This window comes from Gekko japonicus, unplaced genomic scaffold, assembly GCF_001447785.1.
Source record: "Gekko japonicus isolate JY-2015 unplaced genomic scaffold, Gekko_japonicus_V1.1 scaffold55, whole genome shotgun sequence".
NCBI lineage: Eukaryota > Metazoa > Chordata > Lepidosauria > Squamata > Gekkonidae > Gekko > Gekko japonicus.
Genome location: NW_015160837.1, coordinates 218027 through 244416, shown reverse-complemented (window position 1 = coordinate 244416; position 26390 = coordinate 218027). Strand labels below are relative to the sequence as shown.

The 26390-nt window shown below is 40.3% G+C and overlaps 1 protein-coding gene across 1 annotated transcript in view; it reads right to left on the bottom strand.

The window, feature by feature from the left end:
• Positions 1–26390, bottom strand: part of PDS5A (PDS5 cohesin associated factor A) — a 73979-nt gene that overhangs the window by 18153 nt on the left and 29436 nt on the right. The window contains exons 2-22 of the mRNA XM_015418355.1: positions 24256–24459; positions 23650–23736; positions 23163–23260; positions 21731–21857; positions 20905–20985; positions 20094–20234; positions 18096–18211; positions 17358–17452; positions 16608–16753; positions 15256–15407; positions 11440–11553; positions 9938–10019; positions 9452–9500; positions 9221–9360; positions 8156–8271; positions 7629–7734; positions 6693–6853; positions 5372–5495; positions 2931–3089; positions 2682–2750; positions 1457–1593 (exon numbers count right to left, since the gene is read on the bottom strand). Coding sequence (XP_015273841.1) covers positions 1457–1593; positions 2682–2750; positions 2931–3089; positions 5372–5495; positions 6693–6853; positions 7629–7734; positions 8156–8271; positions 9221–9360; positions 9452–9500; positions 9938–10019; positions 11440–11553; positions 15256–15407; positions 16608–16753; positions 17358–17452; positions 18096–18211; positions 20094–20234; positions 20905–20985; positions 21731–21857; positions 23163–23260; positions 23650–23736; positions 24256–24459 — 2504 coding nt within the window. The remainder of the gene's footprint in view (positions 1–1456; positions 1594–2681; positions 2751–2930; positions 3090–5371; positions 5496–6692; positions 6854–7628; positions 7735–8155; positions 8272–9220; positions 9361–9451; positions 9501–9937; positions 10020–11439; positions 11554–15255; positions 15408–16607; positions 16754–17357; positions 17453–18095; positions 18212–20093; positions 20235–20904; positions 20986–21730; positions 21858–23162; positions 23261–23649; positions 23737–24255; positions 24460–26390) is intronic.

Below are 26390 nucleotides of genomic sequence, written 5' to 3'. Positions count from 1 at the left end.
ACACCCGTTTCAAGCAGGATTGCAGATGGCACAACTCTCACACACCTGTTAGAAGCAGGAAGACACGGCTTCTGCAAAGCTCCTATTTGTGTTCCATATGGCCAGTACATCTCTTAAGACTGTGCTTTTTTGGGGCAGTGTTACAGTGGATACGAATATATACTTAAGAGACAATCATCTATATCTAGGAGGAAATGAAATCAAGTCCTTCCTGAATAGTGCCACTTGTTCCCCCCTCCCAAGTCTCCAACACCAATGAGTACACTGAAAGATGTAAAGCACGCAACTCAGCTTATAAGTAAAGCCCCAGAAGTAGTTAAAATACACTACTTTTTCTGGATACCTTTTTCACAAAGGTCAGGCAAATGCCACAACTTTACTTTTACTAATGACAAATGATCACTGACAATAGATGCAATATTCTTTGCTATAAGAACATAAGAAGAGCCCTGCTGGATCAGACCAGCAGTCCAGCATCCTGTCTCACACAGTGGCCAGCCAGTTCCTCTGGATGGCCAAGAACAGGGCACAGAGGCCAACGCCTTCCCCTGATATTGCTCCCTGGCTCTGGGATTCAGAGGATTAGTGCCTCTGAATGTGGAGTTTCCCCTCAGTCACCATGGCTGGTAGCCATTGATAGAATCGCTATAAGAGAGCTTGGACTGCCAAATGAGGATTGGCATTCCAAACCTCCAGCATTTGCTTATGGCAGAATCTGCAATTTATGAATCCCTGCCTAAAGAGTCCCTGAGGCATCTAACACACTAAGGCCTCAACCCAGAGATGCTGACACATTATGCGCGGTTGCACGGAACAAGTGGCTTTAGATGTCATACTGGGCAGCCTTTTCCCATTCACTCTGCAACAGAGCAGGCAACGCACGTCCCTAGCCTCAATGCATCTGATGCAAGTAGGTACCACACAAAACATTTTGCATCCAGATGCTCCTGCAACCTGCACAAACTGCACTAGAACCAGCAAAAGGAATCAATGTGAGGATCCTCCTTAGCTGGACTGGGGTGTAAGCAAGAAAAAAATTCCAAGAACCAACAGCGCTGCTAGGATTTAGGCAAAATGTCACCTCTAAACTGAGTCTCCTATGACTGCTGTATCTTTAAGAGCTGCAAAACTGATTATAGCTAAAAACTGACATGTGGCCAAAAACCTTTTAAGTGAAGGAATGGATTTAAAAGGTCTGACAAATTGTGAAAATGGCTAACGAAGTACGGATATCTGAATGATGGAAGTCAGTCAAACTGATGTTTGCTATTTGGGAATCTTTCCTACGATTTAGGAAATAATCTGCGGATCAATATTGGTAATTATTTTCTCTTCTCTGAATTTTGTAAATCTATGTGTTTAAGCTTTTTGAATGCATCTTACTGCAATTTGAAAAAAAATAAAAAACCCAGAAAACTCCTAAAACAAACAAAAGACAACTTTGAATGAGCCGTACCTGATTCTCCTCTGTTCTGTCAGGTCTCCCTCACTGACCAGCATAGCTGATAATAACCGGAGCGTTGAATTTGCAGATTTTGACTGGTTATTTTTCATACCCAACAACCAACGTACCAGAAGTTTAATTGCTTGAACCTATTAACCAATGAGTCAGTCACTGTGATGCTGTTAATAGTGTCAAATTAGATCAGTTACTTATTGTTTGAGACTTCTTTACAGAAATTTTAGCAAAAGGTTGAACGTTAATTTCTAATCAGTTTCAGAACAGTAGAAGCCAGATACATTGCTTAAAGTACTGGGTCAGGATAACACTTTTTGCACTATGTTTTGTCATATTTCAATTCACTAGTGGTTGTATAGCTACCTGAATACGCAATCACTCTCTTAAAAAAACTAATGAAAATTATGAATTCAAAGGTCTGGTAGAGATCCTTTTAACACTTAGGGTTGGTTTTTTTTTTTAATCAGCTGTAGAAGCAGCTGATTGACATTTAGGGCAACAATGTATTTATGTTTTTCGATGTTCTCAATATACAAAGTTTAACAAAAACAGCAATTAAAACTAAACAGCTCTATTTCTTAGAGAAGGCCAACAGCACATGTATTAGTAGAACAGAGCAGATATACCAAACTTGGGCAAAACTGTAGTCAATAGAAATCTTAACAACATTTTACATAAATCTGATCAGTCGGTCAGAATATAGAAAGCAATTTTTTAATTTTAGCTGCATTCAGACCTCATTAAGCAGCCTCGCACGTGCTCTCCCCCTCGCACGCTGCTTCTGGTTTAGAACTAAACACTATTCCTTATGCTCTTCAAATCAGGCTCCTTAACAAATTGCAGCTTGTTTCCTGCCAGTCAACCAGGATTATAAACTAGTTTAATAGCGGTTTAGAATCCTGGTTTGCAAACAGGAAGCAAACCACAATTTGATAAAAGTCTCAATACAGAAGTTGCAACAAAGTGTGGCTCCTCATAACTGGGAAGTCTTTAACCTACAAGCTGCACAATACAGGAGAAGGGAAGATCAAGGTCTTGCAAGACTCTTCGGTCAATGGAATCCATCCACTGAGCTCCTTCACTGCAACTGAACTTCTTTGACGAATGTAAAGAGAGCTAAAAAAACCAGATTGTTCCTCTTTATAGTGAAAAGCCTTAAGACTATTATATATTTGTTGCGGGAAATCTCAATATGTCATACATAAAAGAAAAATTAACCTACCTTTGCTAAAACCTCTGGGGAAACCTCTTCATCTGGGGACCACAATTTTCCATTTTTCTCACCTGTAGACTGCAGATATTTACGCAAGATTGAAAGCTGACTCAAGTGAAAAATGAATAAAATGTCTTGATTTAGAAGAGATTTTTAATTTTGTTTGTCTTCCCACAAGCTCCGAATCGTTATCAGGTAATTATACAAAATTCTTCCTTCTCACCATATAATTTCAGCTTTTATTATATCAAACCTTACCCTGTCGTTCATCAGGAGATCCTTTACGATGAAATTTGCAACTACAGATTTCATTGGCGATGCAAACTGGTCTGGTGCTAACATGGAAATGTGGCCCAAAGAAACTAACGGAGTTATCAGTTGTTCTGGAACATCAGCATTCAAACTTCTACTTAGAGGCTAGGAGGGAAAAAAGAATTCATAATTCTATTGTGTATTAACAGGTGTGTACTTCTAAATAATGTAATTCCTTTACAAAATATCAGCTTCAAGACCCCGAACACAATACAGAACTAGCTTCCTAATTCCTTTGAGACCCACTGCAACATACTAATCTGACCTGAAAATTAATCATTTTGAACACTTTATATCTAGATGAGTTGACTCCTCCCTGGTCGCTAACTGAGCTTCAGAATGCCCAGCCTCTATTAACACACTTTTAATGTTCCTCAAAATCAAAGTATCTTTCAGAAGTCCAGCAAAACATTTTCTTAGTTGGCTGTGTATGAGAGACAGTCATGTTTAGATATATAGTTGAGGAACGTTTTACTTAGGATTTGAGGTGACATTATACATTTTGCATTTCCTTTCAATCTAATGTAAGGATAGGAATGATTTCTCTTTAGTTTCGTTGGAAAAATTCTGCCTGCCTGTGTCAAGAAAACCAGCCATAAAACATAACAGCAGCTGGGATCTAAAGAGCTTCCCCACACACCTACACACAGGCATGCATTTGCCAGCTTTCCCTGCCCGCCCATTGCAGACCAATGTTCCCTCTAAGCTGAGTTCGTGTGAGCTAGCTCACAGCTTTTTAGCCTCCAGCTCACACATTTCTGTCTTTGCTCAGGAAGGAGGGCTCCAGAGCAAACAAATTCATGCAGCAGCCAAATCGCTGGCTCACAACTTTAATGCCAGTAGCTCACAAAGTAGGATTTTTGCTCACAAGACTCCACAGCTTAGAGGGCGCATTGCTGCAGACCCTCGCTCCTCTTCCAGGGCTGCTCCAAAGAGCTCTGACATTCACAAACAACTTTTTGCCCAAGAAGGGAAAACATGGATTGAATGGAAGGAAACAGACCCATTTATACAATCCTTTCCAGCTCTTTGGAGAAAGGGTGGGATAAAAATGCAATGCAACCTAGTAATGCAAAATGTTTTGAAAACCTTGCTCCAGATATTACATTACAATCGATTAAGTTACTTGTGCCTGCCCTTTACAAAAAGGGCAGGGTTCAGACACACGTCAAAAGCGTCAGATCAGAAAATTGTATCTGAAACATTGAACGGCTTTCACTGTGACCTCTTACTGCTCAAGCAAATGCTCAGAAAATAATGTTGTAAATGGAGAAATTAAGCTTCCTTATGATCTCTCAGGGCTCAAGGGAGCTATCAGACTTACAGTACGTTTTTACAATCTTTCCTGTCAGCTTTGAAAACCAAGTGAGGAGGCCGAGTCCTGCATGTGTTCAGATCTGAACTGTGTCCTGAATATACATACCTAATTATGATCTCTCAGTGTTATGTTACAAACAAAGCAAACAAACTACACCAGAACAGCAGGTAGGTAAATTAAACTGAAAGCCTTGCTTTGCTTGGAAAACAAATGGATCAGATTAATGAACGTTTTCTTTCAGTTAAAAACCTGGAAAGGGATGAACTGCTCAGACTGAGAAGCCTGGTTCTGGCATTATGATTCCCTAGTTGTGTCTTTGACTATTCTCCCCCCGCCCCCAACCTCAGAATGGTTTTGAAATCATGGGTAAATATACAAGTAGAGAAGCAGGCTGAAAACAACTGGGCTGACCAGTTATTCCAGAATTGTCTCAAGGAGTCAAACAACATTTTGAAACCAGTTTCTAAATGAATAAAAAGTGGTGACACGCAATGGTCAATTTTTCAACCACCAGATGTCAGAAGAGCACATCGTCCATTCCATCAACACACATCCCAAGATCGGTGGCGAACGAGGACGATGTCATGCGTGCACTTGACAAAAACCACACACTGAACTTTAGGCCTGTCAAGTGATTAAAGTCTTTTTAGACAGTTACCTGCATCTCAGCTGACTCACTGAAGGTACCTGTTATCAAAACCTCAACAGAGACACCTTTATGAGATAGTAAGTGGCAGATCACTTCCAGTTTAATAAACTACAGCTACCATTCATTACTACAAGTGCAGGACATTTAAAATATTTTCATCTCCATTCCCTCTTATAGTAGAAGAAGATAACCAAAATAGCTTAGAAAAATTAAATATGCCTCTCATTTTTAGCCCACCTATCGAACAATTAAAGCTTTAGATGAATCTGCTGATTAAAACCTGTTGCTTCAAATACTGTTCAATGGTAGAGTACACTGCAAACAATAAGCTGTTAAGTATTTATGAAGACCTTAAGTATGGCCTATGGCGCAGTAATTAGGATCCCATTCTTCCATGGCTTATATATAACACACACCTACCTCAAAGATCTGTGCAAGCTGCACTTCTTTATTTGAAAATATGGCATGTATACAGTGAACAGCTTGTTTTGCTTGGTGAGGTGTTCCCCTCTTTGCTTTCTGATGCAAAATAGGGATTAGGGTTCTCCATAGATTTAACACACAAAAAAGAGAGAAATTATAGCAAAAAAACCCAAAAAACGAATTCCTGTAACATTTGCATGAATTGAAAACATTCTAAACATTCTAGCAATCACCGTTATATAAAATGGCAGAGTTAGATTAAGAAAAAAACAAATTCTTCTGTGGAAAGGTATCAGGCTCATTTTGGCATCAATCCTAAATAGCACCAGTAGAGTGAAGTTAAAGGAGAGCAACTTCCTCCTCCTTCATTCTACTGCAACCTTCTTTGTCATCCTCCCCATGAACTGTGCTCCTGTGGGTCAGTGGGCCCCAGGAACAGTGTGGGTCTGCATTAGGAACGGTTCATCACCCACTCCTCCTCACCAACAGGAAAGCCGTTTCTGTTGGTGGAACTATTATAGAGCTGACGGAACAGTAACTTAAGGATCCGAACCTTTCTGTTTTCCCCTTACTGAACCTTCCCAACTTCATCAGAGTTACAGTTATAACATGGAGGCAAAAGGCAATCTCCAGTATCCCTGCTAGTCTATGGGTTGGATCCTGTGCGGGCCAAGGAAGCGCCATGCAGGTGGAGTTAAGATTTCCATCTGCACAAGATAAAAATATCTAAAATTAGAACTTTAATTTCCTTATTGAGAAATACGCATAGAGTTAAAAAGCTGTCTCTTTATATTTGTAAGTTTTTGTAAAGAAACGTCATTATATTAAGGCAAAACTTCATTATGCACATTTTTACTAAATTAAATTTGTCACCTAGCGTCTCTGAAATGTGCCACTTTTATCCTATCCAGGCCACAGACTGTAATCCCACACATCTTTCATGTTGGACCTGGAGGACGTCCAGAACTTTGTTTTGCAAACCTTATTTACCAGTTAATGAGGCAACAAGTGATGGGTAGCGCTGGTTTCCCCCAGTGTTCAAATCAGTTTTGAAATTTAAAATAATCATAGAAAAATAAAATTCGATAAAACTAATCAGTAAAAAAGCAAGCAGCAATGTAAACTAGAAACAGCAGCGATTTTGATTTTTCAAGGCAGTGCCGGAGACACATTCAGAGGACAACCAAAACCACAATAAGTAATAGGCAAAGAGTTGCACCAGCAAGAAAAGAGGTTGTCTGGTGCCAATACTAAAGCAAACCAAGACTAAAGTAAACTGTGTTAAAAGTGTTTTTGGCAAGTGGAGGAAGGCACTCACGATCTTATCTGTGGCAGATCTGTTTCTATTTTGTGGCCTGTGTTTCTGAATATCTGAATGGCTGCCTCTGCTACCTTATCATCTTCCATCCTGAGGCACTGCAGCAGTGATTCATAAGTCTCTGCAGAGTGGAACGAGGTAGGATGCGTGAAAGACAAAACCTGTGGATATACATCAAACCAAAAAGCATTTTAATGCAGACAGCCACTCTTCCTGAAGCAGGCCAAATTATGCATATATATTTTTCACTTGAACTTGAGTAACATGAGGGAAATCCTTTGAGAAATCCTGATAAAAACCCTGCCTTCATTTTACCAGGGGGTGGGGGGGGAGAGATTGGTTGATCTCATGGAAGCAGAAAACGTGGTGGCAGATACCTCCCAATGTGGGCTCTCCTTAGCAATGCCAAACAAATCACCCCTTTTATATATACCCCCCCATCACATGGAAAAGCTTTTAAAATTAGAAAGCCATTTCTGTACAGATTATACCACACAGGTGGTCAGGGGGAGGGAATGTGAAGGGAAAGGCATTAAAATATTTATTTCTATGTCCTCATGTTGCCTGGAGTAGTTTTTTCCACTGTCAAGGCTTCGCTGCAACAGCCATTTCTTATCCCAACTACGTTGAGCTACTGTCTCCCAGCTTCTAAGCATTTCTGAACTGTGTGTTCTCCAAAATAGGCATTATACATGGCTCTGACTCCATGGCCCAAGCACTGACCTATGCTGCCTCACAAAAGGTAATTCAATAGTACCTCAAACCACATACAAACCAATCTATTAATCTCCGTATGGAGAGAGAAAAGGGATGACCAGTTCTTCCTGTAATTTTCTTCCAGTGAGATAATAACTGAAATCTCTGTTCAAATTGTTGGGAAATGGCCCGACGAGCCATTAATTTAGAAGTGATCCTGACTGATCATACGAATAGTACCTTGAGAAGTTCAAGCCCAGAACGAATAGCTGCATCAGGGCTTACGCCCTCCTCTTCATCATCAGCTGTCCCTTCTATGGACTTATTCATCAACTTGACTAATGCACTAAAATAAGAATTAAAAAGCGTGTGTTTATGATCAATATGTCAACAGCCATGACTTATATATTACAAAGAACAGATCTGAACTACTTTTTATACCAATCGGCTAGAACATATCATTAAGCCAGAGCCATGTTTAGATACTTTTACCTTCGCTTACTAAATTTTGTACTCAACTTTTCTTATTTCATTTTTTTTAAGTAACCATATTTCCCCCTTTCTTCCAACATGCAATCATTTTAAAAGTTTTTTTTAATGCATTGACGGGATCTAACTATTCCAGCAGCTTTTCAATACATGGATCAGGAAGAAAGATACTAATGGTAGCATTCAAACTTTATGACTGTGGGCCTCACCTCTCACATATAAGCATAAGTTTTGTGTTTCAGAAACTACTACACTAGGTAGTCCTCAGTCAGCTTTACCTGATGGCTTCTGAGTCGATGTGAACAGGGGCAATTCTTTCCAAAAGAAATTTAACCATCTCCAGGAAAGGGTTGGTTGGCTGTTTAGGGTTCGCAAGTTTCCGTGCAATCTCCCTCTGAATAAAAGGGTTAAAAAAAAAGAGGCTGGTTGAAATCGACAAATAAAACACGCATAAATGGTACTCTGAATAAAAAGTAATTAAAATAATAAATAAATAATAAATTAAGATTATGTTACCTCCCACAATTTAAAAAAAAAAACCTTTAGACATTAATCTGCTATTTTGACATGTTTATTGCTTTACAACTGTTTATAACCTTAACTTGTTTAGTTTTTCACTTTGCATAACTTAAAACATCATCACGTTACATGCTAATTTGCTGCCAAATCCCTTTCTATAAGTTTAGAACCTCATCTGTCATTCCAGTGTATTTAAAAAAGTGTGCCTTGCACACGAAAGCACATACCTTGAATAAACTTTTGTAGATCTTAAAGGTGCCACTGAACTCTAAATTTGTTCAAACATCTGAAATTATTTCTTTTGAGGGTGCCCAGATCTTCGGGCCCCTGACATGCCAAGAGCTCTTGCATGCATGAACGCTCTCAGCCCTTCTGATAATGGGAACTGCTCAATGCAGATACAAGGTATGTATACATTGACCAGATCCCGTATATAAAAAGGAATACAAAAGGGGCTATGGACAGTCAAATGGCATCAGTGTATTGGTGCTCCTCAGTCAGTCAATGACTGCGTTAAAACATCTGTGCTTATATGAGAACAGTACCAGATTGTGACGTATGCTATAGCTGCACGTGTTGTAACGGGAAATTCTATGAGACATTACACAGTCTACAAAGGTTAAAATCCAATTACTATTAGCAAGTCCTATTGAAATCATGATGAGGATTTATTTCTGGGTAAACACGCTTACAATGTCAATGCATCAGATCTGCTTACAATGTCAATGAATCAGATTTGCACTATGTGTCCATATTCTCCTGGAAACATACCAAGCTGATACACATCCGTTTGTTTGTTTGTTTTTAAACCCATCAGCGCTTACCACACAGACGTCTGCCTGCTTACAGGAACACGCGGGGCTGATCAACAGCTCGAGCTGAGAACGAAGCTTCTCGTCGTCGCCGAGCACTTGGTTGAATTTCTTTACAAAGTCCTGCGCTTTCCCCGGATCGGGAAGATTTTCTACAGGATTGAAACACAAAGATGCTTTTAAGTTTCAGCAGCAGCATTTAAAGCTATATTGAAACATGTACTACTGATCCACAGATCTTACTTGCTATGGTCATCAGCTTCCCAAACATAGCGGCACTGTTGGTCTCTGACTGAAGAGAAAGAAGTTAAAAGTGAGCATGAAGAGAAAGAAGTTAAAAGTGAGCATGAACAGGCGATGCAGCATGCTACTTGCCCTGCTTCTACTACTACAAGCTATTGCTTTCCAAGTGGTGAATAACTATGATTCGGTACAAATATACAGCCGTACCCAACCAAATCGTTCTCTATTCTTGGAAAGGTCCTGTTCGATATTGCCAATACTGTTTTTTGAACTCTCAAAACTATAACACCACAACGAAGCAAAAGAGTCGCCCAATAGTTGAAGAGGCGACATGTCAAGACTCCAGACGACTGTCTCATTTAAATTCTATTAATAAGTTAATAAGCTCCAAACAGCTGGTCATTTTAAGAACAATCTTTTAGTAGGACGGATTATAACATGAGCATTTGAAACACAAACGAAATGTAGATTTTTCTGAAACCGTACAGTGGGCTGCTTATGCAAATCCAGTAACTCCCGCACGTGACTCCTCAGCATGTTCTGGCACTTCCACATCTCATTAAGTGCCCTAGACACACAAGAAGGGGGGGAGGGAGGGAGAGAAAGTGTTAGCATGCAATAAATTGATGTTGGGCCGCATGGAATCACTGTGGCTATTATACAGCTGGGCCTCTTCTCTTGCTGGACCCACCCACCCCCTTCCAACAGTTTGACAGCAGAGTCCTTGACACTGAAACACATTGGAACACAAAGGCCATACAGCTTAGCCAACAAATCTTGCTCCCTTCTGAACTTTGAGATTCCTCTCACGGTAGGCCGAATGGCCCCATACCTATCTGATATACAAGCATCAGAACAGCGCAGAGCCTTTTCTCTAGCAAGATTCAATGCAATACCATCAGCAATCTTGCATGGGAGATATAATAATATAGCATATACGGCTAGACTTTGCCATTGTAACTCTGGATGTATTGAGACAGCTTCACATATCTGTTTGCATCGTCATTTTTATGTAGATACACGCATTTAGATATTTAAACCCTATTTTAGCCAACATGACGGACCTTCCTGATGCTTTAAAAGTGTACCGTCTTCTGAATGACTCCACTTCTGAAATATCATTGAAGGTAGCCATGTTTTTAACAATCAGCTATAAAGGTATGAGAGGAAAAACTACCAAAATGAGCAACACTTTGTAACAAATTGTTTTATGTAGGATTATGCAATCATATGTAGTCTGCAAAATGCTTGGTTTTATATGTATGGTTTTATATGCATATTTCTCTTTTACAGTAATTCTCTTTTAAGGTATCGTTTCATGCCAATAAAGGCTAACTGAAACTTACAGCAACCAAAACCTATTTTTAAAACAAAAATAAATGATAAACTTAAATGTTCAGACATAAGTAATAATTCATATAAACCCAGATTTCTCCCCACGCACTATTTAATTTTCATAGTGGCTCTTTCCCCCCCCCCTTTAAAGAAAGAAAAAAAATGAAGCAGTGATAAACAAAAACTCCACAAGTATATTGTGATATTAACACTTTCGGTACTAACACTCATACTAACAGGGATAAGATCTCCTCCTCTTGGGGTTTTAGCATAGTGTGGTTATCTTTCCTTTATCCCTAGTTGTAGTTCCCTTCCTAATATTTTCTTTGTAGTTCTGTAGTCTATTGCAAAATAAAAAACATCCCTTTGGGTTTAAAAAAAAAAAACAGAAAAAAGAAAGAAAGAAAAATCCAGTAACACTGAACTAATTCCAGAACTATTTAGGGTCATACCACTCACTGAAGCTGAATTCCAAGACGTATCTGACAAGTCCATTTCCCCTGTTATCTGAAAAGTCCACTTTCCCACATTACAGATCCAACACCATTATGAACTACAAGACAATTTCTGTTTAAAAAGTATAATATGCAGGATATTCAAACTTTCAACCCCACTTAAAAGCTTGACCAGTTCTCTCTCCAAAGCACACTCACTTAACAGCATTTGGATCCAAGCTAGCATACAAATAGTATAAGCATTTCATCCTTTCTTCAGTTTCCAAATTATGAGGAACAAGATACTGAGCAAAAATTTTCTCCACTAGTAACCTGCAAAGGAAAAAAAAATATTTTTAATTATTTTGGATCACCTGTCCCCGAAGAGTATACCCAAGGCAATTTACAATGGTATGTATCAAGCACACAGTACAAGAAATTACAACACAAATCAAATCAAATCAACAGCACCGGAGAACTATGTTTGCAAAACAGAGACAGCAGTGAAAATAAACAAAAAACCTTCCAGCCAAAAACCATTTCACAGGCTCTTCTAAATGGCGATAAGAGAACAGTTGTCTACTGGCAACCCACACAGCTCTGCGGGCAACATCGAACAGCCTTAAAACGGGCCCAACGTCTTGAGGGATTGTGTTTCCATCCTAACTATTCATACCTTCCAGTTTTTAATTCAGCTCTTGGTGATATGCCCCACCCTATTCTCATTTCCACCTTACACACACAGAAAATCTTTCTCTGCTGCTCAACACAGAACATCAAATGCCGTCCATGCTAGTAAGATAACTGGAATGATCTAATCACACATTATCTAGCTTCCCTTGCTACTCAGGAATGGAGAACAACCTCATTTAGTAACAGGAAGTATTCAAAATACTGAAACTGAAAGGGGGGGGAATCCAAAGTCAAGGATATGATTTTTTTCCCATTAAAGGGAAGAAACCAGCACAGGAGATTGATTCCCTAAAATTACAGCCCATTGTGGCAAGTGGCTGAGCTTTATTCTGCACACATTCCATGCTTTCTGATGCCATCACTTAGACCACGGGTTCTTGTACCATCTCCAATACCTACATAAAGTTAGAAGCCTCTCTGCAGGGGCCTGTGATGTAGAACAATGAGCAGCACTTGGAATGGAAAATGCAGAGAGCTCTAACGAATGAGCAGAAAAGCCCTAATGCAAACACAGGACTCTTTGGGTCCTGACCACAGATGAACCACAGTAATGGGTTAAGAAGGGAAGAAGAGAAGAGATTGGATTTATACCCTGCCCTTCACTATTCCAAGGGAGTCTCAGAGCGGTTTACAAACTCCTTTCCCTTCCCCTCCCCACAACAGACACCCTGTGAGGTAGGTGGGGCTGAGAGAGCTCTGACAGAAACTGCTCTTTTTCAAGGACAGCTCTGACAGAAGTATGCATAAACCAGTTAAGATGCTGAACGGCAGGCTGTGGGAAGTTCGGTAGTTCAGCAGTCCGAGACCCGAGTGTGCCGCATGACGTTGTGAGCTCCCGTCTCTAGTTCCAGCTCCTGCCAACCTAGCAGTTCGAAAGCAAGAAATTGCAAGTAGATAAATAGGTACCACTTCAGTGGGAAGGTAACAGCATTCCATGCGCCTTGGTGTTTAATCATGCTGGCCACATGACCACGGAAACGTCTTCGGACAGTGCTGGCTCTTCGGCTTGGAAACGGAGATGAGCACCACAACCCTAGAGTCAGGATTCGACTGGCTTTCGAGCAAGGGGAACCTTTACTTTTAAAGTCTAAGAAAGCATTGCTCAAACATAATTTCACTGTGAAATCAGCAGCTGGTTGTACTTAGAATACTTTATACGCTGGTGGGAAGGTAACAGCGTTCCGTGCGCCTTGGTGTTTAGTCATGCCGGCCACATGACCACGGAAACGTCTTCGGACAGCGCTGGCTCTTCGGCTTTGAAACGGAGATGAGCACCGCAACCCTAGAGTCGGATTCGACTGGCTTTCGAGCAAGGGAACCTTTACCTTTACCTTTCTTGATCAATCCAATCTACAGTTGTGTTACTTTCATTTTTAAAGATAAAGCCCTCATTCTGGCTAGGTTTGTGTGTGCTACCCATAAGCCTAGTAGCTTCACTGGGATTTGAACTCAGCACCTGCTGAATCTGAACTATACAGGCTTTTGTCCAGAATTCTATGCCAAACCTCAATCCTGTTAGTGAGTCTTCTCCTGTCAGAAGATTGTTCTCCGCAGAGGACAGTCCAAGGATTCAACACAATGAGTTAGATCAGGCCCAAACTGGCAACTTCAACTAATTTCTCCTTCCTGCTCCAGACTTCCCATCACGTTATTCCCGACGGTCCCCCTATGACCCAGGGGCAGCATTTAGTGGTAGTCTATTTCAAGGTCAGCTCTGAGGCAAGAAAGTCTAATTCTGCTATTAGGAGATTTAATCTGGATCCAGTGCAATGAGTTGCATCCTATTATTACATTCTTTTGGACCGTGGATTCCACCAGTGAGAGGTGCTTCCTGCCAGCACGAAATGCTCTTCCACTGACAGAATGTGCTGCCCTTAGCCAAGTAGAGCGGTACAACTCAATGTACTCTGGGTAATGCAAGCTAGGTAAAGGTAAAGGTTCCCTTGCTCGAAAGCCAGTCGAATCCGACTCTAGGGTTGCGGTGCTCATCTCCGTTTCCAAGCCGAAGAGCCAGCGCTGTCCGAAGACGTTTCCATGGTCATGTGGCCGGCATGACTAACCACCAAGGCGCACGGAACGCCTTCCCACCGAAGTGGTACCTATTTATCTAATTGCAATTTCTTGCTTTCGAACTGCTAGGTTGGCAGGAGCTGGAACGAGAGATGGGAGCTCACTCCATGACACGGCACCCGGGTCTCGAACTGCTGAACTACTGACCTTCCACAGCCTGCAGTTCAGCGTCTCAACCACTTGAGCCACCGCAGCTCCTAGATAGATAGCAAGCTAGATAGATTTAAATACATTCAAATTACATTATAAGGCTAACTGGAATGCTTTGGTGTTGAAAAAGTGGAGCATCCAAGCAGTGTTCCCTCTAAGCTGAGTTAGTGTGAGCCAGCTCACAGTTTTTTAGCCTCCAGCTCACAGATTTTTGTCTTAGCTCAGGGAGGATGGCTCCAGAGCAAACTAACATATGCAGTAGCCAAATCGCTCACTCACAACTTTTAATGCCAGTAGCTCACAAGGTAGAATTTCTGCTCAAAAGACTCCACAGCTTAGAGGGAACATTGCATCCAAGATAGATGACATGAAGTCAGAGAAACCAAAACATTTTACTTCCTCATCCAGGCTGTACAGCGAAGGCAGGCTTGGAATCCTGGCAGATCCCCTTAAAATCTTTTGACCTTCCCCAGGTCTCTCTGTATCTTGAATCAGACAAAACTAGGCTAGATCTGGCTATCAAACCCTTTTCTGGAACAACTGAAGGGGGAAGAGGAGAGGAAACTCAGGTCCTTGGGTGGAACGATGAGTCCCTGCAGGGGTTCCAACAACATGAGTTTTGCTGACATCGGACAAAGGTGACTTTGCCAGTGACTTGTAGACGTTTGTTGGAAGCACAGGAAGAGCCAAAAGTCCTTGAGTTGTACTGAGAGGCAGACAAGGCTTGGTGATGGAACTCAAAGAGTTTTCCTACTCTGAAGCTGGGAAGTGCAAGAATCCTACACCCATGAGCAGGGAGGTTCCTACTAAGACTAGTCCCTTCCTAGATTAAATCATTACCGATACAGAAACAAACCAGAGAGTCCATGGCGCTATCTGTACAGCCTAATGGGGCAGACGCATACGTTATTAGTATTATTACTTGGCCCACTCTGCTGCTATTGAGACACGCTGCTGTGCAGCGGCACATCTTTTCGAAATCAAAATCAACACAGAGCATTTTTCCTCCCATCGGCTTTCTTTGGAACAGTCACATAAAACAGTTACATTTTAGGAAAGTGGCCTAAGATTGACTCACTTGTTTTTATGCCAATAAAGGTATTGTATTTGTATTTGACTCACTTGTCGTCGATGCTATTCTGATAATATATGTGCAAAAGCTTATCCTTTATCCAGCTCACTTTCTCTGCTGCGTCCTTCCCAGCTTCGGCATGAAGACAGTATTTCTTGTATAGCTGAGCAAGCCCCATCATGGCTTCTTTCCTTACGCGCCACTTAAAGAAACAGGAGGACACATTTCGTCATCGTCATCACTACTTCGCTTAGCGACAGATGTAACAAACACTTCTACTTTAAATGTTAGCAACTATAATACGCCTGAAATGCTCAGATATGAACATTACTATGGAGGTGCTAGGCATTGTGGTGGTTCTCTTTCAGAGATATGCGGAACCATAACATCCTGAAGACATTTTACTTTCCCCAGAACAGGGCACCTAGTCATAACAGTAGCACCCTCCAGCTTTGAGGGGGAAAAGTCAGGAGTAAACAACAATAGACTGGGTATCTTTGGATTAAAATGCAAAATATAAATGTATTAAAGATAGAAAAACAGAATTTCCAATCACTGAACTAATCTCCCCTGCAGGCATAAGGATGCTTCTTCAGCCAGAGGAGGGAGGGGGAGATGGTCACAGATTCCCTCCTACCAGTGTAGACCCCCCCCCCCATTTTATACCACTACTGTTCTTTTGGGTGCCCTGAGCTTTTTTTGGGGGGGGGCAGCATTTCAGAGGACCTGGGAATCTACAGCATGAGAGGGAAAGCAATTTGTTGGATATAACACAGCATAAATGCCAAAACTAGGGTAGAAAATATTTGACAGTCAAAGAAGGAGCAGCTCTCTATTTTTGGTATTTTTTTGTGTTTTTCATATGTGCGTGTGTGTGTGCATGTGAGTGTGTGTCCACCTGGAAGTCAGGTGACCTCTGGCGACTGACCTCTACTGGGGACCTGGAGGATATTCAGAGAGGTGGCTGAATAAAGCCTGCCCCTATCCTACTGACTGCTGGTATTCCAAGGAGATCTCCCATCCAAATACTTGACAGAGTCGACCCTGCTTAGCTTCTGAGTTCTGACGAGATCGGGTTTGTCTGGGATATCCAGGTCAGGGCAATGAAGGGGCAAGTCTTGCTCTCAGATGTGCCCATGGATTCTGAACACTGAGCCAAGGCGCAGTCCCTTTATAATCACACTGAATCATCTTAACCCACAATCTTATCCCCAGATTAAAAGGGGATGCTGAAATTTGAATGGCCATGTCAATAATTGATCTTTGGGTTCTGTTCTGAAAAAAACACCATGCAATGTAGAAAGATCATTCTATGCTATCTCAAAGCACGGGAAAGATGACTTTCGTAGCTTTCTCCCTTTATACGTAAGAGTTGGGAGACTGAAGGTTTCATTTGTTTTACCCTCTTGTCCAGTGTTCTCTCTCTCACAAAGCCAAGTAGCTGGTCATTGACTAAAGAAAGATCCCTCTTGCCAGCAGTTATTATTGTAACAATGACATCATGTCGAATGGCTTCTTCTGGATCATGTGATCTAACTTTTAAGTACTCTGTTGCAAAACAAAACACAAAACACACTGTTAATACATTCTATTGAAAGATACAAGAAATTTATGTACTTTGCTTTCCACTAAAAAGAACAACCATTTACAAATACTAAAACCACTATCCCATAACCCTTCACACAACACATGCTTTTAGGAAGGAGTTGTTAATAACTAATGATTTGCACGAATCAAGGCTCATGAACCATGAACTGGGCATTGTTCATGACAAATTTAGGCTCATAATTCAGTTCGTGCCTATTCCTATTAACAATTGACCGCTAAAACAACTTTAACAGGTTTGTTGAACACATCAGGCTTTGCATTAAAATGAATATATCAGAAGAATAAGAAATGACTTAATATACTTAAACAACTCACTAGTGGTCAAAGTTTTAGCAATGCAACACCTATCAGCACCACTGCATTTGGCTCCTATTCTTGTATGAAAATCTGCCTTCAATGATCCTTTCAAGGTTCAAGCAAAATAATGTGGTCACATATTTATGTTTCACAGCCATTTTTCTATTTATTGGGCCACAGTGGCATGTTATCGAAACAATTATCCCTATGCTCTTTTGTCAAATTATTTTAGAGTCAGAAAGCTTACCAGTGAGGTCTTTTGCTAAATCTGGATGGTTCATTAAACAATGACTTGCAAATTTCACGCTTTCTAATCTCACAGGGACGTGGATATCATTAAATCTGGATGAAGGAAAAATATCTTTTTGCAATTATGAGCACATTCAGTATTGATACACAAATAACCTGAGTACGTTTTCATACGTGCCAACATCTGAGCAACACAAAGTGAATTTATTACATGGTGAAAATAAAGCAAAAATTGCAGGACAATAATACTTAAAACAAAAGCCACATAAATCTGCACTGAAATAGCTAAAATGTCTAATGCCAGCAGCAAGGTTACTTAGGGCAGAGCAAAAAATAACTGATCTATATAGCCACCCCATAAAACTTGAATCCTGTATCTGAAAGCAGAGTTAACTTTACCACTTCTTCATCCCAGCAAACTTACTAATTAAATTCCCAGAAGTTTTGTTCCTGGGGGTCAAGGGACCCTCATGAACAGCACAAGGGGAAAATCAACAGAAGCCACACTCCCCAACAGAAGAACCCTTCCACCATCAGAAACAGAACACAACCAATAAGCCATGAACTTTAGAAGTCCCTATTTGAAAACAGAAGCTAGCATTAACATGCAGAAGTCAATCCTGATGAAATAAAAAGTGAATTTAATACGGGGGGGTGGGGGGGGGGCGGAAATGGTTGGGAAAGCATTGCTCCTAAGACAAAATTAAACTGAAAATACATCTGTATGTTTTCTCACCGGCCAAGAAAGCACTGCCAAAGAGGACGGTTCTGTGTTGCAAGGTCAGAATCTTTAGAACCAAACAGTTTAGCTAGAAGCCGAACAACAGCTAAACGTTCTTCTCCATCATTGCTCTATTGATGGAAGGAAAAGCAGCTTTTGATTAATAATTGTCACTATGAGCAGTGCAAACATCATGCGTTCCAATATCAAAACTATTCAAACATGGAACTCTTGTTTTTTTGTTCCCAAAAGAGGCAATAGGAAAAGTCAAAAGCAACACTGGAATCTATGTCACAAATTCTGCTTGGCACTCTCTCCCAAATGTTGTGGTATTCCTCTATGAAGAAGTGACTGCTCTAGGAAGAATCCCAGGACAATGGAAGCAATTCGTCAGAACGTTTATTTATTTAAAACATTTCTACACTGCTTTTCTATAAATATGCTCAGACTGTTTTACAATCAGAACAACAAAGGATGTGAGTTCAATATGTTACAATCAGAACAGGGATCGCTCATCAAGAAAAAGCTGCTTTCAGCAACATGCTCAATACATACGTTCAGTTTAGCCTGGAAATCCCTAAGATAGCTTTTACCTAACTGCATGAAGACATGCCTCATGACACTGGGAAGATCAGAGTATTTCTGTTGGGGTTTTTTTTTTAATCAATTCTCCCCTCCTGCTACAAAACTTCATTTTGTCCCTCATGCTGCTTCCGGACAGGGGAGGCAGGGAACTTCTCTCTGCTAATGCAAGAGCCTTTCCTGGCAGAGGTTATCGCTGGGATCCAACTCAATTTCACTTCTGTCTTCTCTGTATTGACTCTTCCAGTTAAAGTAATATTTATTCCCCCGCCCAACTCCTCCTAATCTCCCCCTTCTCCATTATTTTCCTACTTGGTAATTAATCTCTCCCTCTCTTGTTCTTCTTCCCACTAAACACCATCCATTGACTCTTGGTGGAAGACTACCCATAATGTCCATTGCCAGTTTTAAGCACTACAAGTGCAGAACACAACCAGGCTGTGCTACTACTTTAACATTTTTTCTAAAGATCGTGTTTTATTAAAACATTTCTACCCTGCTTTGTCCACCCTTACCAAAACAGGGGGCTACTTGCATGAAAGCAACCTAAGCACTGTGTTCACTGCCCCAACACTGGTTCATAGCAAAACTCTTTTATAGTTTATAGCCTAATAAGTTTGCCATGTTACTTCAACACTTAGACAATAGCAGTTTTGGTCATGTTTGATTAATCTGACCCGGTACTTTAATTGGAACAAATAATTTTGCCTTTAAGGGCTGAGATCCAAACTGCTACTTTAGGCATGCCCAGTAAATATCTTTTTATTTCCTTTTAAAGATCACCATACACTATCACTATATCTTCCCAGAGCAAACTGACTGTCGACTGCATACATTTATTAAAGCTGCGCAATGGGATCACTTTACAGATAAGAAAAGTCTCTGCCTAGTTGGGGGACTCCTCAGTTATGCAAAAAAATTTAAGATGTCAAACTTGCCTCCCCCAAAAGAGGAAAAGAACAAGACATGTCTTCATAGGGACTGAAAATGGCACAGAAGGGATGGAACATTGAGCAGCAGAGTGTCAGCTAAAGACCGGGGGAGGGGGGAGGGGGCGGAGTGAGCCTAATCTAGCCCTAAGAGCAGCCAGAATGCCCGAGGGAGAGAATTTACAAAAGTATCCCCCCCCCCGTTTTTAACAGGCCCCCATCCTATCACAACCTGGTTTTGACACACACATACCAATTTTCTAAAATTGTTGACAACGCATCATGGGAGGCTACTCATTGATAAAGTTAAGCCCAAAGCACCACTAAACATGTGAAAGTATTTGAGCAGTTCTTTGGAGGCAGACCAAAAGGCAGACATTGGCCGTTAGCGCCTAGATAAAATAATTTGTTCTTCAGAACTGCAATTCCACACATTTGACCTTCCTGGTCTTACATTAAATGCATTTCGATTAAATTCTAAGAGTGCAATTTTTTTCCTTACCTTCAGTTTGAACTCAAGCTGTGGCATTACGGATAATAATAAATTAGGATCAATAGCAAAAAGCTCCTGTATTAGATCAAATACATGTTCTGACAAGTCACTTACAGAAGATTTCCCTAGTACCAGAACCTGGTTAAAAAACTAGAAAAAAGAAGACGTTATTTAATCATTATGTTTTCAGCCTTAATGTTAACAAACAAGAGCCCATGAATTAGAGCTGTCAGTAGCGTTATGCTAAAGGAGACAGCAAATATGGGTAAACAGTCCAGTCTGGAATTGTGGGGGAAGGAATCAGGATGAACCACTACAGGGCAGCACAGAAGACTACAGTTTACAAGGACCCAGCCAGATCCAATGTAGCTCATCTGTTGGCCTCACCCCAGCCCATAAGACAAAAAGAACTTTCAGTGTAATCTTCACATCACACATGTTTATATTTTAGATGACCTAACTACTTTTAGTGATCAATTGATTCATAGATGCTAAATCTAGGAGTCCGGGCACTTGCATGGCAACCTGTGGCAAGAATTTCCAGACAGCTCAGTGCCACTGCAAGTGAGTTCACTTCTCCCCACCACCACAGCAGCTTTCTAGAGGGGAAAATTGAATAGGTACACACAGAGTGTGGATGCTATGTTCTCCAACAAGAGAAGAGCTCAGGTCAACCAAATGCTCTACTGTGCATCCCAATACAGTTGCAGCAACAGTATCTGTTCAGTCGACTTTGTCTCGTATAATATTAAGCTTTCATAGATCCAAAAGCAAAGAAATAAGTGAAAAGTGAAAACATATGAATGCATATATTACATACATTGGCAATACATGACTCAATGGTCTGGACTGTTCTTTTCAACAGGACTTTTGCAAGATCAAATGCCTGTTTATTAAGGTTCTGTAATAAAAGAGAGAGAAAATTAGGGAAATACTTCCTTTTGCTAATGATCAATATAAAAACACTGGCTGTATCTACAGAGGCACATCAGAATGTACAGGGGATAGAGTGCAAACTCTAAGTACTTGCTATACAAGACATTTTTCCCTGTTGTTACATTCATGCACACCCTCAGTCTGGATAGAAAGCAAAAATATGACTCAGCACAATATTATGCTCAGTTGTAGATGGAGTCTCCCTGCACTCACTGTCTACATACTCTTATCAAGGAGAGTTGTAAAAACATTTTCATTAGTAGATCTTTGATTTAAAACTGCTTTTATCCTGGCAAGCCCCTTAATTCACAAGCTGTCAACTAACACACATATACAGAATTGATATGGCAAGTCACTTAATCACTAGGTACACTAGGGCCAGGTACACGTAACATATATTTGATTACAGTATGCATGCATCCAGCCATCCTCTCCCACAAGAGATGATGTACAATGATTCAGTGTGTAGGAAGGAAAACACAAAGACAGAAGTACCACCCCTGTAGTTGGTCTGCCCCAGAATCTTTCTTATGAATCAACAGGGATGCACGTACAATGGCATTTTAGGGAAACACAGCAACAACCAGGTACTACACACTGACAGAACATGCAAGGGAAGGAAGTAACAGGCTAAAACAATTCTTTGGACAAAACACGTAACAAGAGTTAAATTAAATGATGCTAGAAGGTGGTAGTCTTTATTTGCAAACCTTGTGTGCAGGGATGAGGTTGATAAGAATTGAATCCAACAGTTCTTGAGTCACGCCATCGCCTTCCATGATGATAGAACTCATCAAATCTAGCATGTGCATTTGTACTTTCTGGTTGTGGCTATTGCTAACAATAAAATGAAATTAGGTCAGTGTGACAGAATGAACATTGCAAAGTCCTTTACTAACCTACAAAATGTATGTCCTTTATATTCTTTTAACATTTTGTCACTGCAACTAAAGTGATTGGACTGTGTGACATTTTTCTTCTCCTTTACAGTTGATCTGACAGCTCCCTTGCCCTGTTCAAACACTAGACCAGGATGTTACATCATGACCAACCAACATTCTTCCATGTTTATTCTTCCAGCAAAAATCCCTCACCCAATGCATGGCATCAATATGATACGAACAAGACATTACCAAAATATGATCTGCTCTAAAAGCAAAATGTATATGATTGTCAACATGCCTTATACAATTGATGGGGGAAGAATGTCCATATATTGCAGTACAATATTTCCGTCTGCATAAACATAGCGCGCGCACACAGAGAATCTGAATCATGCTCTGTCAGATGGAAAGGGCAGGATCCTGTATAAGGATCCTGAGTTATAAGTAGCATTTTCCCAATGAGAGCAAATGGTAACCATCAGGATATACGGGGGAATAGGGTTGTACTCCAGGACAACACTGGAAGACAGCATAAAAGCATCCTCTGCTCCTGATAATCCCTGCTCTGGGAACAGCAGGCCTTGCCCTTTCTTCCAGCTTTCTTGCCAACTGTAGCAAGTCTATTTTGTACAAAAGAACGTAATGGAAGAGACAGAGAACCAAGCTACTCCAACCTGCAGATCCCACTCCTGTGCTTGTTTCTTGAGCATGCTTGACCCCAACAGACTCACTGGACACAAAATAAAATTATCTTGGCTGCCAACTAATGTTTCCTCTAAGCTGTGAAGTCTTGTGAGCAAAAATTCTCACTACTGGCATTAAAGCTACTGGCATTAAAGTTGTGAGTGAGCAATTTGGCTACTGGATAAATTAGTTTGCTCTGGAGCCATCCTTCTTGAGCTAAGACAAAAAGGTGTGAGCTGGAGGCTAGAAAACTGTGAGCTAGCTCACACTAACGCAGCTTAGAAGGAATACTGCTGCCAACATAACCATGACCGGGGTAGGAAAGTGCAGCTTTCATTTCAACCACTGCAGTTTTTACTGTAATTCACAGGACTTTTTTTGGAGTGCTGTTAAAGCGTTTTAAAAATAAACATTTTTCTGTCTAAATATTTAAGACAAACATGAGGAGTACACACTACCATTACCTTAAATAGCTGTTCAAATATTTTTCTATAACCTTTTGGAATATATCTCATATACTTTAAAAAAAACTGCACGTTGAAACTACATAAGAATTCAGAGTAATCCAACTTACTTGATAACTAAAAAGAGAGTCCTGAAAAGCTGAATAAAAATTTCATTGCAATCTTCCAACTCGAAGCAGATGTTATAAGATTTAACCCAAGCTAAATTCTACAACAAAAACAAAGCAAGGTATTAAATTGTTTTTTGATTAGAACTATACAGAACTATACACAAACCTCGAAGCAGTTTGCCCAACAAGACCCAAAACACAAACATACTTGAAAGCTGATTTGCTAACTCTAGACTACTTGCAGTTTACTCTTCTGCTTCAATAATGTTTAAACAGCTTCACATACTACATTCTCTCTGCACGTCCCTGATAAAAAATACATTAAAATAAGTCTAGGATCAGAGGCAGAACTATTTTTGTCTTATACAAACGACATAAAAAACTATATATTAAGCTGCAACTTTCATAAATATAATCTGAATTTCATTTCCCTGGATTGCAAGACATTAAGAGATCTATAAAAGGTTACATCTAGTAAAAAAGTTACCTCTAGTAAGTAAAAGTATCTGTTAAATTGGGGGCTTTTAGTATCTTCTAATCCTTTTAACTGTCTTGTAATAAACAAGAATATATCCTGTAAAATAAGAAAGAGATTTTAAAAAATACTTCGAAAGGTGAACATTCAATATATTGTAGTCCAAGTTCATTTAATAATAAGTATCTCTTAATGTTGGGGAGAGTTGTAGTGTTAAAAGATTACTCTTACCCCTGAATACACAAACACAACTGAAATGGATGAAAATTACTTGCAAATTATATTATTGGTTGTTATACATCCTTTCTTCTATTATTCTCCCCCCCATGGCTTCCCACAGTGCTCCAACCTCCAGCCCAATTCTTAATTTTACTTCTATTTTCCCTTATCTTCTAGTCATAATCTACCGGTAACATTTCTTTCACCTATTGTTTTCTTATAGTTAACTTTCTTCTAATAACATCAACTTCTCAATAACTTTCAAAGCAAATTAAATTGTCCTTTACATCCCAATATTTTTCTAAATAATCCTTGAAATTTGTATTTGACTTAATAATATATCCGAATATATTGTTTTTGAGGGGGGAAAAAAGAAAATTACTTGCAAGTAATTTTTACCTTGAGTTTGTCATGGGAAGTATATGGTGCTTCTGGGGCATAAATTCGAAAGATATCAGCCAGGCAACATGCTACAAGGAGACGGACATCTTTATTGGGATTCCTGAGGAAGAATTCTGATGCAAGGTGCAAGGCTAGTGGGAGATACTGTTGTTTTTCATCTTCTGAATCCTGGTCCATGTCCATAAATGTTTTCACTACCATCTAAGGATTAAAAGAAATATTTTTTTCTTCACATTTTACTCTGAATTTATATGCAACGACCAAGTTAAACCTATACTGGCTTTACAAGGTTTCTCAGAGCACACCATTATTTATTTAGTCAACTCCAGTCACCTTTGAAGCAATATACAAGATAAAACCTAAATATAGCATCAAATATGTATAATTTAGAAATATTAACAAACAAAAGACAACCATATCTACAGCCATAAGCCGCCAGTTTAAAATCAGCTTAAATTGTACCTTAAAAAATTACAAATTGAACAGCAGCACCAAAATAGCAAATATGCCAGCAACTAAAAATGTCTTCAGTAATAAATCCATTTTTACTTGTATACAACGCAAGTAAGGTAGGGCATTCCATGGAGTGCTACCTGAAGAGTTCCAATTTTAAACATAGTCACAGGACAACAGGCATTATCTACTACCCTAAGACTTAGGGTGTTAAGAGGAACCTATAATGACTAACCTTTGATGTTTGACTACTGGCTCAAAGTTAGAGGTCTATAAAATTTGACTTGTCTACATGGTCTGAGCTGCTCTTAGTTTCTTGCACAATTGCCTTAGATATTTAAGACAGCACTTTGTAAAATTGTGCTTTTTTTGCGAACAATAAGAATTATACGTGAAAAAATGTACTGGTTTTCCTCTGTAATTTAATACTTACTTCCAAGACATTCACATATAAGATGAAACTGAGACAGTGCAATTTGCAGAGCAAGTCTCAGATTAAAAATTCGAAGACTTTATAAGACAATCAAGCAAGCAGTCACATTCTCCCTTTCTACACTGGACTTCAACTAGTAAATCATCATGACCTACAACTATATCATACCCAATCCATGGAGGATTACACCAGTGACCTTACCACTTTTAGGGGGAGGACTTAAGTTTAAGAAAACATGTAGAGAAGAGGATGACAGAGCTGAATTTACAGTACAATGAGTTAAAGTGGACTCATCCTGCAGATTAGGGTTCTCTGTAAACCCCAGACAACAGATAACAAATGAGCTTGCCAGGTTGGCAGGTTAACCATATCTTTAGAGCGCCAGAGTAAGGGCCAAATCTACCCATCATGGCCTGGGGTCAGAAGTAAGGATGTTGCTACCATCTGCCATTCTTCTCTGCATCCTATAAAAGGTAAAGGTTTCCCTTGCTAGAAAGCCAGTCGAATCCGACTCTAGGGTTGCGGTGCTCATCTCCGTATCCAAGCCGAAGAGCCAGTGCTGTTCGAAGTCGTTTCCGTGGTCATGTGGCCGGCATGACTAAACACCAAGGCGCACGGAACGCTGTTACCTTCCCACTGAAGTGGTACCTATTTATCTACTTGCAATTTCTTGCTTTCGAACTGCTAGGTTGGCAGGAGCTGGAACTAGAGACGGGAGCTCACTTCGTCATGCAGTACACTTGGGTTTCGAACTGCTGAACTACCGATGTTCAGCATCTTAACCACTTGAGCCACTTTCTAATTTACCTGGTCATGCAACATACACACTCTTCCCCAAACTCACATGAAGATTCCAGATTATATAGGAGTCTACACCAGTTGCCCCAGCAAACTGTAGAACCAATCCCCTCTCTGCCACCTCCATTTCTCTATATAGACGACCTAACCTTATTTATGCTGCTTCCTCAGAACCAGTTTGGTGTGGTGGTTAAGTGCGCGGACTCGAATCTGGGAGAATTGGGTTTGATTCCCCACTCCTCCACTTGCACCTGCTGATGTGACCTTGGGTCAGTCACAAGCTCTGGCACAGCTGTCCTTGAAAAAGAGCAGTTTGTTTCAGAGTTCTCTCAGCCCCACTCACCTCACAGGGTGCCTGTTGTGGGGAGGGGAAGGGAAAGGAGTTTGTAAGCCGCTCTGAGACACCTTTGGGTTGTGAAGGGCGGGGTATAAATCCAATCTCTTCTTC